The sequence below is a fragment of the Trachemys scripta genome, chromosome 11 (assembly GCF_013100865.1).
Source record: "Trachemys scripta elegans isolate TJP31775 chromosome 11, CAS_Tse_1.0, whole genome shotgun sequence".
NCBI classification, from domain to species: domain Eukaryota; kingdom Metazoa; phylum Chordata; order Testudines; family Emydidae; genus Trachemys; species Trachemys scripta.
Genome location: NC_048308.1, coordinates 37,651,774 through 37,665,219, shown reverse-complemented (window position 1 = coordinate 37,665,219; position 13,446 = coordinate 37,651,774). Strand labels below are relative to the sequence as shown.

Below are 13,446 nucleotides of genomic sequence, written 5' to 3'. Positions count from 1 at the left end.
ATGCTTATATTATTCTATAGTGTCAGATGAAAAGCAAAAGAGAACCACTTCCAATCTCTCCAAGAAACTGAGTTTCTCATAACTATTTTAAGGAACTCAGAGGTCATAATACATCTATACAACAATAGCTGAACAATTTTCATGCCTTCCATTGCCTGCAGCTACAACGCATCTGGCTTGGATGTGGTCACATTTCATAAACATAGGCCTGGTATAACAGAAGTGAGATAGATGAGGCCAGCTAGTGCCTGGAGGGAAGACTTTTTCAAGCAAAATGGAACACGGTAAAAAATCATGATTCAGTATGTGGCACTTTTGCATCTGAACTAGACTGGACCAAGTGCGGGGGCATGACAAAGAGGCACTGTACTGACTTGCAGATGAAATGTAAAATCAAGATCCTCATTTAGCCCCTGTATCTTCGACAAATTCCAGTTGGGTAGTTATTGTTCTACCTACCTAAATCCTCCTATAGGATAGGGTGTTCTTAATTTTCTGTCTTAATTTCCATACTGGGCAGTGTTCAGAGAAATGCTGCCTTTTCAACCCATTTCACTGAGGGATAAATGATCTGTACAATTTCAAGTTTGATGTTCAAATGAAAGACACTATAATTATTATTATGACTCAGGTCAACCATTTTATCAACCTTCATACCCCACCAGAGTGCTTACAGAGGAGAAACTAGGCTTCTGCCATTCTGAAAGTACCTGAGATTATAAATCATCCACAGAAAAGATATGCGACTTCAAATTATGTGTGTGTAGCGAGGCGGTGTGGTTCCCTGCCGCCCTGGAGAGGGACGAGCCCCTCCGGATGCCAAAGGGGGCGGAGCCAGTGGAGTTTGCGCCTGCGCCCCAGAGGTCAAGGCGCAGGACAAGAAGCATAAAAACCCAGCCCCAGAGCTCACAAGGAGCCCGGCCGCCGGAGAAGCCAGATGCCTGTGGCCTAGCTCCCGGTGGGGAGGCTTCTGCAGTCTGCAACCAACCTGAGGACTGGCCAGACCAGCCGAGGCCTGATGCCGACCAGACCCCGGGGAAGCTGTTAAGCCTGCCTGTGGCAAGCTACCCAGAGGAGCTGCCAAGCCTACTGCTTGCCGAGTACCCTGAGGAACCCATAGACTTGATTCCATGGAGGACACCATCCAGACGCAGGTACCTCTAGAGGGGGAGGTAGGAAGTAGCCCAGGGCAGCCAACCCTAGTCTGGCTGCAGCACACCAAGAGCCGATGTCAGTGTGTTGCGGCCAGGATTCCCACTGACAGAGCAGTGGGCCATCTGCCGCTGTTAGGGCCCCGGGCTGGGACGCAGTGGAGTGGGTGGGCCTGCATCTTCCCTGCCACCCAACGTGCGGGTGGCAGTCTCCCCCTCTCCCCAGGCCCTTCGGAGCCAGGGCCTGGGCCTCGGCCTCCTAAATTAATTTGTTTGCTCAGACCCTGCCTAAGGGCCGGAGCCAAAGACCCTTGACTGTCACGCCCTGAACTAGGGCCTGGGTCTGCGAGCTGTTTGTTTGCCTCTACCGTTGCCGCGGTGTAAAACCCCGCAGCCAGGCCAGTTCCCCCAAAATAACCCGACGGACGTACCGAGGCGGTGTGGTTCCCCGCTGTCCTGGAGAGGGACGAACCCAGCCGAACACTTCTACAATGTGCAAACAAGGCCCACTGGCCAAAAAACACTATAAAACACTTACAGCTAAAAAATATAGACACCATGCTGTATATGTAGAACAGGGGTAGGCAACCTACGACACATGTACCGAAGGCAGCATGCAAGCTGATTTTCAGTGGCACTCACACTGCCCGGGTCCTGGCCACCGGTCTGGGGGCTCTGCATTTTAATTTAATTTTAAATGAAGCTTCTTAAACATTTTAATAACCTTATTTACTTTACATACAACAATACTTTAGTTATGTTATAGACTTATAGAAAGAGACCTTCTAAAAATGTTAAAATGTATTACTGGCACACGATACCTTAAATTAGAGTGAATAAATGTAGACTTGGCACATCACTTCTGAAAGGTTGCTGACCCCTGATGTAGAAGATAGACAAGTACAAGAATAAGGCTGAATGAACTGTCTCTGGTTGTTTGACTTTCACAACCTTTCCTGCCAAAGTCAAGCACTTAGAGAAGAGCTGGGGGAGTCCAGGAAGGCTGCCTCTTTCCTCTTTTTTGGAAGGGAGTAGGGGAGGGAGGGATGGGGAGGCAGGAGGCAGCAGCGGGTTTGGAAGAAAGGAAACAGAAGTTAAATGTAGTTTCAAAAGTGTGTTAAACTACACTTTTTAGGATGTCATAATTGAGAAATGCTGTGTCCAATTCACCATACATTTTATAGAAAAAAAATTGACCTCAACTCTGGATCTAACCTGCTAATTTTGATTTGTGGATTTTTGAGGGAGCTGCCAAAATTAGGCTTATAAATGGAAATTCAGTTGCAACCATAACTCTGAAGTGACAGCCTCTGACTGTATAGTCAGATCTTCTAATACAGACGTAGTCCGAGTATGCAGATGAAGGAGATTCCAATACACATTCTTGGTTTCCTGTATACAGTATATTTTGTTATTCTATGTAATATCAAGTTACCGTAAGATAAACAGAACAAGCTTCAAGAATACTTCTTACAGTCTTGCTACTTAGTTTATACAATATGAACTAGAAATTCCATAACTAAATACTGCCTAGAGATTAAATGTGATAATTGAAAAGTTATACATGAACTAAAGGCGCTCCATTCTCACCGAACTCACACAAATCATGAGTACATATTTGCCTGTATCCTCTGAGATATTTTAGATAGAAAAAACTATGACCATAGTATGACGGGTTGGATCACAGAAACCCCCTTGGGAGCTGCCACCCGATGTGCAAAGACTACCCCTGCTTCTGTTTTCCCTGCCAGCTCAGGACTCCCGCACCCTGTCTTGCTGAGCCAGACACTCCCATCTGTTCCAACACAGACCCAGGGTCTGAATCACTTGCCCCAAAGCTGCAAGTTTACCTGAAAACAGCTCACAGAAGTGTGCTTGTCTTTAGCACTCAGATGCCCAACTCCCAATGGGGTCTAAACCCAGATAAATCCATTTTACCCTGTATAAAGCTTATACAGGGTAAACTCAGATTGTTCACCCTCTAACACTGATAGAGAGATAGGCACAGTTGTTTGCTCCCCCCAGGTATTAATACATACTCTGAGTTAATTAATAAAAAGTGATTTTATTAAATACAGGAAGTAGGATTTAGGTGGTTCCAAGTAGTAATAGACAGAACAAAGTAAGTCACCAAGCAAAATAAAATAAAATGCGCAATTCTATGTCTAATCAAACTGAATACAGATAATCTCACCCTCAGAGATGCTTCAGTAAGCTTTTTCTCAGACTGGACACCTTCCAGGCCTGGACACAATTCTTTCCCCTGGTACAGCTCTTGTTGCAGCTCAGGTGATAGCTAGGGGATTCTTCATGATGGCTCCTCTCTCCCTCTGTTCTCTTCCACCCCTTTATATATCTTTTGCATAAAGCGGGAACCCTTTGTCCCTCTGGGTTTCTACCACCCCCTCTCTGGAAAAGCACCCAGGTTAAAGATGGATTCCAGATCAGGTGACATGATCACATGTCACTGCAAGACTTCATTACCCACTTGCCAGCACACACATATACAGGAAGACTAACAGGTAAACACAGCCATCTGCAGACAATGGTCCTGGTTAATGGGAATCATCAAGATTCCAAACCAATATTAATGGCCCACACTTTGCATAATTACAATAGGCCCTCGGAGTTATATTTCATATTTCTAGTTTTAAATACAAGAGTGGTACATATATACAAATAGGATGATCACACTCAGTAGATTATAAGCTTTGTAATGATACCTTACAAGAGACCTTTTGCATGAAGCATATTCCAGTTACATTAGTCACTTATTATGTTTTTATAAAACCATATAGACTGCACAACGTCACACACACAGCATCCTACATTTCAAGACTCCCGTTTTCTGTGGCAATTTCACTTTCTGATTGTTGTATTATTTGTAGTCCCCATATTAAAGAGGTGGGAGCATAATTCCCAGTTATTTATTAAAGATGTATTTGGAAAGAAGTCGTATGAAAGACTTTCAGGCTTCAAAGCAAATTTGTCAGTCCCATTTCTTAATTCAAGTGTCAAGTCACTTTTGAGAGATGCACATACACAATACCAGTTGTACAATACAATTAAAGCAGTAGTTCTCAAGTGAACAGGAAGCAAGGAACTTTTAAGTTTGCTTGCACCCACCCATCCCAGCTTATCGTGTCCAAGGGAGGGTGCTGGTAATCACCAGTGGGAGGCAGACAGTTCATAGTCACTTTCCTGAACAAAAGCTCTTTAACTACAGCAGATCTGTTGAGAGTAAAACTAACAAGGATCATGCAATCCCAGGCAATTTCACTCACAGCAGGCATTGTAAGTAAAGCACTTCAGCACACAACCCACGTGCTAACTCTCCACCTTCCAGTCAGAATCTGAAAAAGGGAAGAAAATGAGAGGGGGTGGGGAAAAACGAGAGACTAACTGAAGGAAGAAAGAGGGAAGAGAATGAGAACTTTGGTATCTCACTTGCTTTTTGAAATAGTTATATGGGTTATTACAGTTTATAGGTAAGATTGCCTTGATAGATTAAAAGTAATGTGGGGCAATTTTTTTTCCTGGAACTGTGGTCTACACCCTGGGACTGTGTTCCACGAGCCAAAAGCTATCTGGAAATAATGAGACAAGATGGGTGAAGTAATATCTTGCATTGGCCCAACTTCTGTTGGAGTAATAGATGAGGAAGAGCTCTGTGTAAGCTTGAAGCTCATCTCTCTCTCTCTCCAACAGAAGTTGGTCCAATGCAAGATATTGCCTCGCCCACCTTGTGTCTCTAATATCCTAGGACCAACACAGCTACAACGCTGCATATCACAAAAGAAATAATGGAACAGCAAAAAACCTCACATTTAATATTTGCAGTCTTTCCATTAGGAAATGCTGTTTTCCAATAGTATGGACGTTCCCAAAGTTGCATGGAAGGGAGCCTGATGTAGAAGGTGTCAACACAGAAGTTATTTCTGTCACCAAAAACACATTTAAATGAATATTGTCAATTTAAATACACTTTTGTCCAATATTTTTACCTACTGTTATATATAACAAAATTAGTATCACTGAAAGGTTACGGGGGAAAAAAAAGCTATTTTCTATTTGTTTACTTTGCATATAGTCAGGTTTCACAGTTTGTGTGGATCTCATAGCAAGAGGGAAGAGAAAAACATTTGTAAAAATTGGAAAGAGTGACTATAAAACCACCAAAACATGAAGAGGAATTAAGAGGCAGTTGTAGTACTTGAAACTATTTTAAATCAGTTTTAAATTCATTACATTTCAAAATAGCATTCTTCCTTTAAAATGTTTCGAGTTTAATCTTTGAAAAACCTGAACTGCCTTTTTCTAGACTATATAAGAAGGTTGGTAGACATAACCAGTTGTATTTTCAATATATGTTCCATCACACTGTCTTATTCAGTGGTCTAGATATGCAAATGGATGGAAGGAGCAGTATTGCATAGTATGCTACAGGGAGCTTCCTAGGCAAAGGAGTGGTTATTTTTAGGAGAGTCAACGAGGGTACAGAATCTGAGAATTAAGTCATCTTTAACCCTCAAAAAATGTATGTTACCGGACTTAAGCTGGATTTTCAGGTTTAACTCTGAGTTCAATGTATCCAGTTCCCCCTTTATCATTTAAGTAACTAGTTTTAAAACACCTCTCCCCACCCAAATTTCTAAAATAAAATGGTATACAAATCACTCTGAAATACTAAAATTTGTTTGAGCACTGGTAACCAGAAAATCATGAATTCTAATCCAAGCTCCATGGTTTTGGAGGCAAGAGAGAATAGAGTAAGTTACTTAATCTCTGACTCAGTTCCCTCATCTATAAAATAGGAATATCTACTTACTGCTCAAACATCTGATGATTATTAGTAAAATACTTGAAGAATGGAATCTAAAATTTTATCTGTTCATTAAATTTTCCCTCAGCCTATGCAAGATTTGCAGCAACATGCTAAAGAGAGACGCACTCAACCCTTAGCAGACTTAGTTTTAGTACTCTCAAAAAAGTAAACTCTCCTATGTACAATTTCTGCAATAAACTCCTATTTTTTTTTTTTTTCAGACAAGAAGATTCTTTAAGGAAAAGTTGTTCTATCATTGAAAAATTCTGAGATGCCAGCCAGGTATGATCACACCAAAACAGTGAATTACATGATGCCAGGAGAGCGGAGGAGAGTTTGAAACACTGACGGCAGACACCATGACCAACACAATGCATGTTGGATGTGAATGCACAGCTATATGGTTCTTGCTACTGCAAGCTCTCAGAGGCAGAATTGAGAAGACCTCATAAATAAAGAACAGTTAAAGTGGAAATCAGCATTTTCATGAACTGGTGAGTTTCTGAAGAACAATGTGATTCCTTTGATGTCTACTGATGTACCCTTGCATGGGTGCTTGACAAACAAGCATTCAGCTTTCACTTTTGCCAGTGCTCCAAGTAGAAGCCACCATGTATAAACGGAAAAGAAAACGACAGAAAAGCCTTTGAACTGGTAAGTATTTTAAAAAACCCTCATATATGAAGGGGTAGAAAGCTTGTTCACAAGAGAATTGTTTTGCCTATGATCTGTAGGCATATATTGAATATTCAATAAATATGTTTCATTGAAATATTAGTACATATTCCAGTTTGTCAGGTAAATAAAATAAATACTAGGTCTCTCTCTCTATATTTTTGTGGTGAAATAAAACATACTATTTAAATACAGAAAAAAAATCATCTTCTACTCTAGTTTATCAAGTAATAAAGTTTAGAAACCTGCCCAGTTAGGTGTTTGGAACATATACTGGATTCCCTTACATGACGCGAAAAAGGGGGGAAAGAAAGAAAAGCTCTTTTTCAACAGAGGGGTAGTACTGTGATGTGCTTTTTCTCGTTTCTCTTCTATATAGGTGTGCTTCTAATATAAGTGGCTTCAACATAAACCACTGTCAATGTGTAACAAGTGATAGTGTACTGATGCAAGTTAGAGTGCTATACATTCTGCATCAAACCTTTTCAGACAATATGCTTGTGATTCTTAAATGAAAAGGTTTAAGAACTAAATCCTGTAAAATATAAATTTAACAGACTAAATGAGCCCATAGCTTTTATCTATATTTCCTTGAGAAGATACCAGAAAATTAAACACAAACCCCAAGAAAGCTAGGAAGTACAAAATGGAAGTTGAAATTCTAGGCCCTCAATTTATGTTCTCATAGTAAACTTGCTCATCAGAGATCAGTCAGGCAGTCACACTGAACAATTCCGTGTTTTTCTGATGTGGACTAGGCAAAGACCAAATATTGTCACTTGTGATCTAATTCCCAGGTCTCTAAAGGTTAACAGCAAGTGAATTAAACCCACTCAATCTTTTGTTTTTTTAAACAAAACTTTCCTGCAAAGACAGCAAGTTACAACTGAAGCTTTAACTTAGAAATTTCCAACTGTTTTCAGTTTGTACCATAAACTAAGAGTCAAACATGTGATTAGCATATTCAACTCCTATTCTCATCAATGGAAATTTGATCAATGATTAAGGGCAGTCTCTGTCCCTACACATAAAAAAGTCTTGGAGTGGCATTTTTTCAATCAAATGCTAGTGATGGCAGCATGCCACAAATGGCTTAAGAACACATAAGCCTTCAAATAAACTGATTTTGTTACCTTAATGTACACGGAACACATTCTACATTGCTTAAACAGACTGTATAAGTCTTCTAGAAAACTGTGTATTTGGGAGAGGAAAATACAAGTGCTTAATAGGTTCCCTTTAATTAATTACAAGATGCAGAATGACATTCTTTAAAAAGACGTATATGGACTTAACAGACATTACCAGTCATCCCACCGATCAATTTACACTTAACCATGTCGAGCTCTGAAAGACTATTTATTCTGTAAAATATAAAACATCAAGTAGAAAATGACTGATCTCCATCTGTCCTAGAATAGTCTTGATACATTTTAATAACCAGAAAAAATACATGCAATAGTAGTATAAGTTAACATTCACCTTCTTTTGGTTGAGTCATAACTGGTGTTTGAGTCTCCTTTGTGTATGTAACAATTTCTCGAGGAGGAAAGTCAACTTGTGTAATTTTAGCCATTCCAAGTTTAATAGGCCCACGTCTAAATAAAATGAACAGAGACATTAGAACAACTGATATTTTTAATACAGTCATGACTAAGTTATAAAGAGTTTCAGATTGCCTGCAGTGCTATACAAGGCATCATCTCACGCCACACTCTAAAAATCAAGTTTAAATCCAAAGGATGCTATCATCTGAAAAATGCTATGTATGTTATTGATATGCTAGCTTTATTTTTTAAAAGGTGGCTGGCTTACACACACAGACTAGAAGAAAAAGAAAAAAGGCAAAGATATCTGGATTTCTTGACTTTACACAAAGTGTTTTTCAAGGCTTCCTAAATCTTAGTGTATGACCAGGCTTTTTTCCCCACTGGCTAAAGGATCTGTTTTACAAACCTAACTCATGTGAGCACTACCATTGTTTTCCTTGCTCACATGAAAGATATTTGCAGGACCAGGGTTCCAAGATTGCATAGCTTGCAAAATTGTTTAATTATTCTGCAATTAATGACAGTTTCCCAGTATCATTTAACCATGCTGGCCATTTCCTTAGCCCTCCCAAACCTATTATTTATGACTTAGAACTGTAAGTCTGTTCCCAAACAGTAGTATAATAGCCCTGAATGGAATACTAAAGAACTTAAAGATTTAACAAGAAAAATTGAGAACAAGATCTCATTTAAATACTGACATGGACAAAATGGGTCTAACTGCAACACACACACAATATATATATATATATAATATAGCGCAAGTTAGACCCATCTCAGGAGAACTTTTTATATAAAACTCCTATTAACTTCGATATGTATATTAATCACTATTCCAATAATCCAGCAATAAAAAGCAGTACGTGAAAATTAATCTTTCCATCATCTTCTCCCACACTTAAAAAATCCATTAAGACTAAATAGGCTCAAGGAAAAATTCTAACAGATTCTTTCTTTTTTTAATTTTTGGAAGGCAAATACAATTCTATAACATGATGTGGGGCTTAATGAAAAAGCTTACAAGTTATAGAAGACTTCATGATACGTTAGCCACAAAACAATGAGTTCCCATCTTTTCTTAGATTAGACACATTTTGTATATATTTAAATGTGTAGTTATTTTATCTCAATAGAATGACATTTTATAGTTTGTCTTGCCAAGAAAAAAAGATGTAGATAAAAAATTATGTTAAGAGTGAAACATATTGCTGGAAAAATGATCAACCTGCAATTACAGTAAGACTGAAGTTGCCTACTATAGGCCAGTTGCACTAAACCCAGGGACAGCATGAACTTTGATTACTTTCAGAACTTGTGTTCCTTAATAGTAATTTAAAATTCATTTTTAAAAAAGCTCTCATATTGGATATATATATATATAAATTGTATATTTATAAATACACAAAAGAGGGAATATAAAATCTATGAAATACCCCAGATCGGAATCAGAGTGGAGCTGAAGAACTGATGGATCAGTATCCCAATGCAGCGTCCTGATACCGTAGGTTGAACAACCATGCAGCATTAGCAAAAGAGGCCAGAGATTAGTGAAGCAAATACACACTATGAAATGTTAAAGCTATTGTAAGTTTACAGTTTTTTCATTGTTTAAAAGAAACAAAATGTCATGTCAGTTAGTGGAAATTCAGTGAACATTCAATGCTACAATACATGCAATAAGTATAAAACAGTTAAACAGAAACATACAATTCAGTCATTCAATTATTTCAGATATGGAAAATTAAAGCATTGCAGAATCACTGACAAAAGTAGCCTATATGAAAGCAAAATGAATAAAAATCCATTTGAAACAGCTTAGGAAGTTTTAAACTTTAAACTTCATTTTAAAGCTATACTAATTTGGTTGTGTCATACGAAGTCAGGTTTGTTAATGTACTGCAATCTTGCCTAAAGCATTAAATATGTGCAGGAAATTGTCATATTGGTAAAGGAAATGAGTCAACACAAACTTTTTGGTAGAGAAGCAAAATGCATTTCCACTGGGATACAGAACTGCTAGAGTTTCCAAGATGTGACACTGCTGTAATTATGGGTTAAGCACTGCCTTGGGCTTACAAATGTCATCCGATTTAAAGCCAATTTAAAATATTCAGTATCCTAGAAAACAGTGGGCTTCATATTAAAATGTTTCAAAATAGTGAGTATTCAGCACAGTATATAAGAATAAGAAGTGGAATGGATCTGTTACAGGTCACTTATATAAAATAGGACCTTCGTTATATTTTAGTCTTGCCTGGAGCGGGGACGGAAATCTACTTCATCTAGTGTTGGTGTCTACTTCTAACTCTACCAGGGCACAAAGCAGCAATTTCAAACAAACATACGTGAAATATTAGCAGCAGAACATCTGCTTTTAGTAAGCTTGCATATGCTACCATACTTTGTAGAGAATTTTACTATTATTTTGTAACAGAAGCTGAAAAATAAAGAACATGTAATATGTTTGTATGCCAGATCAATAAAAGGTTTTCCCGTATGATTATTTTAGGAAGACTGAAGTTATTTTTCAGTGTAAGTGGAGAGTTCCTAGAAAGATGTAAAGTTGCTCCCAATAGTTTAATACAGAGTGGTGAAAATATTAAATTAAATTTTCAGTATCTTTAATGATGTACTAGGTAGTTCTAGTAGCAAGTTTTGGTTTAAAGGGCACCAACTTTCAGTAATGGTTTAATTAGAAATGCAAAGCTTTGGTTTTACTGTCCGAAAGTAGGGACACAATAGTTTTCCAAGTCATTGGAAAATTGTCTATGTATTACTTGCAAATGGGCGGTATTGTCTATGTGTCCGAAATAAATTGTTTTGAGCGTACTGTTAAGTTTTTTCTTAGTAACTTTCTCCTTCCCTCTCCTACATAAAACATGCCATCAGAGTTTTGCAATGATGTACTGATTGCTGAAGCAAATTAATATGTTCAAACTCTTTCACTCTTTTCAACTCTAAAGTTGTCTTCAGAAAACTGAATCATATTGCTTTGGTATAAAACCTAGATTCTTAGATGCTGCTCATTCATTCATTCAAACTCACTCCCTGACACTCATGTTTCTTCATTGTTATAAGGAATATTATGTCCTTTAAGATTTTTCATTTGTAATGTCTCAATCCCTACACTTTTGTTGGAGGAGGAGGAGGAGCATTATTATTATTATTATTTTTTAACCAGAGACGCTCTTCTGAAACAAAAATGGCATTCTGAGATTGGAGTTCAGCCCTTTATTTGGGGTGACTGTGACATAATATACTGCTAAGTATGTAACATGCCTTAAAGTATGCATTATCCGTCTGCTTTAATGATTAAACTTTAGTCAGTTGCCTAATACTTCATAAATATTAACTAAAGCCTCACAATATCCTTCTGGCATAAGTGTACATTATTAATATATACCTCAATATACTCTAACATTCTCTGTTAGAATAGTAAGTGATATTGGGTTTCAATATGTGATATTTCAATTGTTCTCTATAGCCCTGAATTTTTATTCTGAATGTTCCTGAGAAACATAGGGAGTTGGAAAGAGAGGCAGAAGAGCTGCAATAAACACAGCAACTTTAGGATGAGAAGAAGCAGATATGAAAAATGGTTTATTGATGAAAAGGACTGGAGACGCAGCCAGGTAAATTGATAACAGCAGTGGACGTAGGGCCTGAACAGTGGTTTACTGCTTTTCAGGTAGTTAAGAACTGCAGCTGTGTGCCAGCCAGCATAAGGGAGAGGTAAAAATGCAGAGGAGATACTAAGCTAACCAATCTTTGTAAACAGAGCTGCTGCATGAGAGGTGCACTGTAATCATGTGATCTCACAGCTGTTCAACATGCAACTGAAGTGGAATGTTGGGATTATAGGGTTAAAAACATGGAGAAAAAATAAAAAAAGGATCAGTTTTACATTTTCAGTTCAGTATCAAACTTTTAGAACTAGCTTTCAAATGCGGATGTGTACTGATATGGGCACGTTGATGGGCCTCTGAAATTTGGTTAACTCCTTAGAACTGTTTCTAGCAGCGATCATACTAAACTATTCCTGCAGAATGATTCAGCAAATTCAAGATTTTTTGAATACCAGTATGTCTCACCAAGAGTTCATATGTACTAATATACTATACATAGAGGCAGACATTTTAGTACTTTAAATTATTTCTAAGTATTATCTGGTGGTTGGATCTCCTGACTCCCAATGTAATGCTCTAAATTCTATTCTTTTTCTACCACTGACTCACTATTTGATCTTCAGCAAATTAGTTTGTTTACCTATGCCTCAGTTCCCTCATCTGCAAGATAGGAAAACTGCTGTACTGTACTTCCAAATCCTGAAAATTGCTGTTAATCCTAATGTGTAGGGCACTTTGAGATACGTGGATGAAATTATAGAAGTGCAAGGTATTATTTTCTCTCAACAGTTTTCAAGAACCTGTGCCTACTCTACATTTGTGTGACATGCATAATACACAATGGTGAGGACAATAATATTTTCATTAGTTGGAGATGAATTCACCATAAAATGTACATGTGAAGTTTGTTTCATGTCAAACATGTTTCATACACACTTCACTATTCAATATTATGTATGAATGAAATTTAATCTTCAAATATTTTAGATTAAAATAATGTTAGCAGAGAATAACCCTCCCACCCAATGGATTATGATAGAAGTGATTCACAGATCTCATGTCACATGTGGACTGTACTACTTAAAATCTGGTTGTTACTAAATGAAAGAGCAATATTACTGGATATTTTATTACATCAAAAGTGGGCTCAATCCACACAGATTGAATGAAATATTAACACAAAGTTGCATTCAAGAGATATAGTGTCCACGAGCAGTCAGGAAAGCAATGTGTCTCCATGTTAGTGGCGTGTTGCATTCTCCTGTTTTTGCTTATTGATCGCTTTTTAGCAACAACCTAAACTTTGTTAATGCCACTAACTGGTTATGAAAATAATCACGTTTTTTACAGTTAGGATGGTGGGAATAGTAACATTTAAACTATACATAAATGGGGTGCAAGCACTCATTCTTCAAAGCCTCAGGTATGCAAAATATGAGAATGACATATCAGCCAAAACACAAGTATGTGGAAAAGACATGAATATGTGCGTCTTGATAAATATTATAGCAAACAACTTAAATCTTATTTAAACTTCTTCCAAAAGAAGCAAAACTCATGTGCAAGCACACCTAAAACAATTATCCTCTAGATTTCTTTAACAAGTTATTCCATAATAT

At 37.8% G+C, this 13,446-nt stretch overlaps 1 protein-coding gene across 4 annotated transcripts in view; it reads right to left on the bottom strand.

Moving 5' to 3' along the window:
- Positions 1-13,446, bottom strand: part of DYNC1I2 (dynein cytoplasmic 1 intermediate chain 2) — a 50,067-nt gene that overhangs the window by 18,987 nt on the left and 17,634 nt on the right. For 2 of the 4 annotated variants that reach the window (XM_034785536.1, XM_034785538.1), the window contains exons 5-6: positions 9,635-9,694; positions 8,134-8,249 (exon numbers count right to left, since the gene is read on the bottom strand). In XM_034785536.1, the coding sequence (XP_034641427.1) occupies positions 8,134-8,249; positions 9,635-9,694 (176 nt within the window). The remainder of the gene's footprint in view (positions 1-8,133; positions 8,250-9,634; positions 9,695-13,446) is intronic. The other 2 variants (XM_034785539.1, XM_034785540.1) reach the window with 1 other exon arrangement.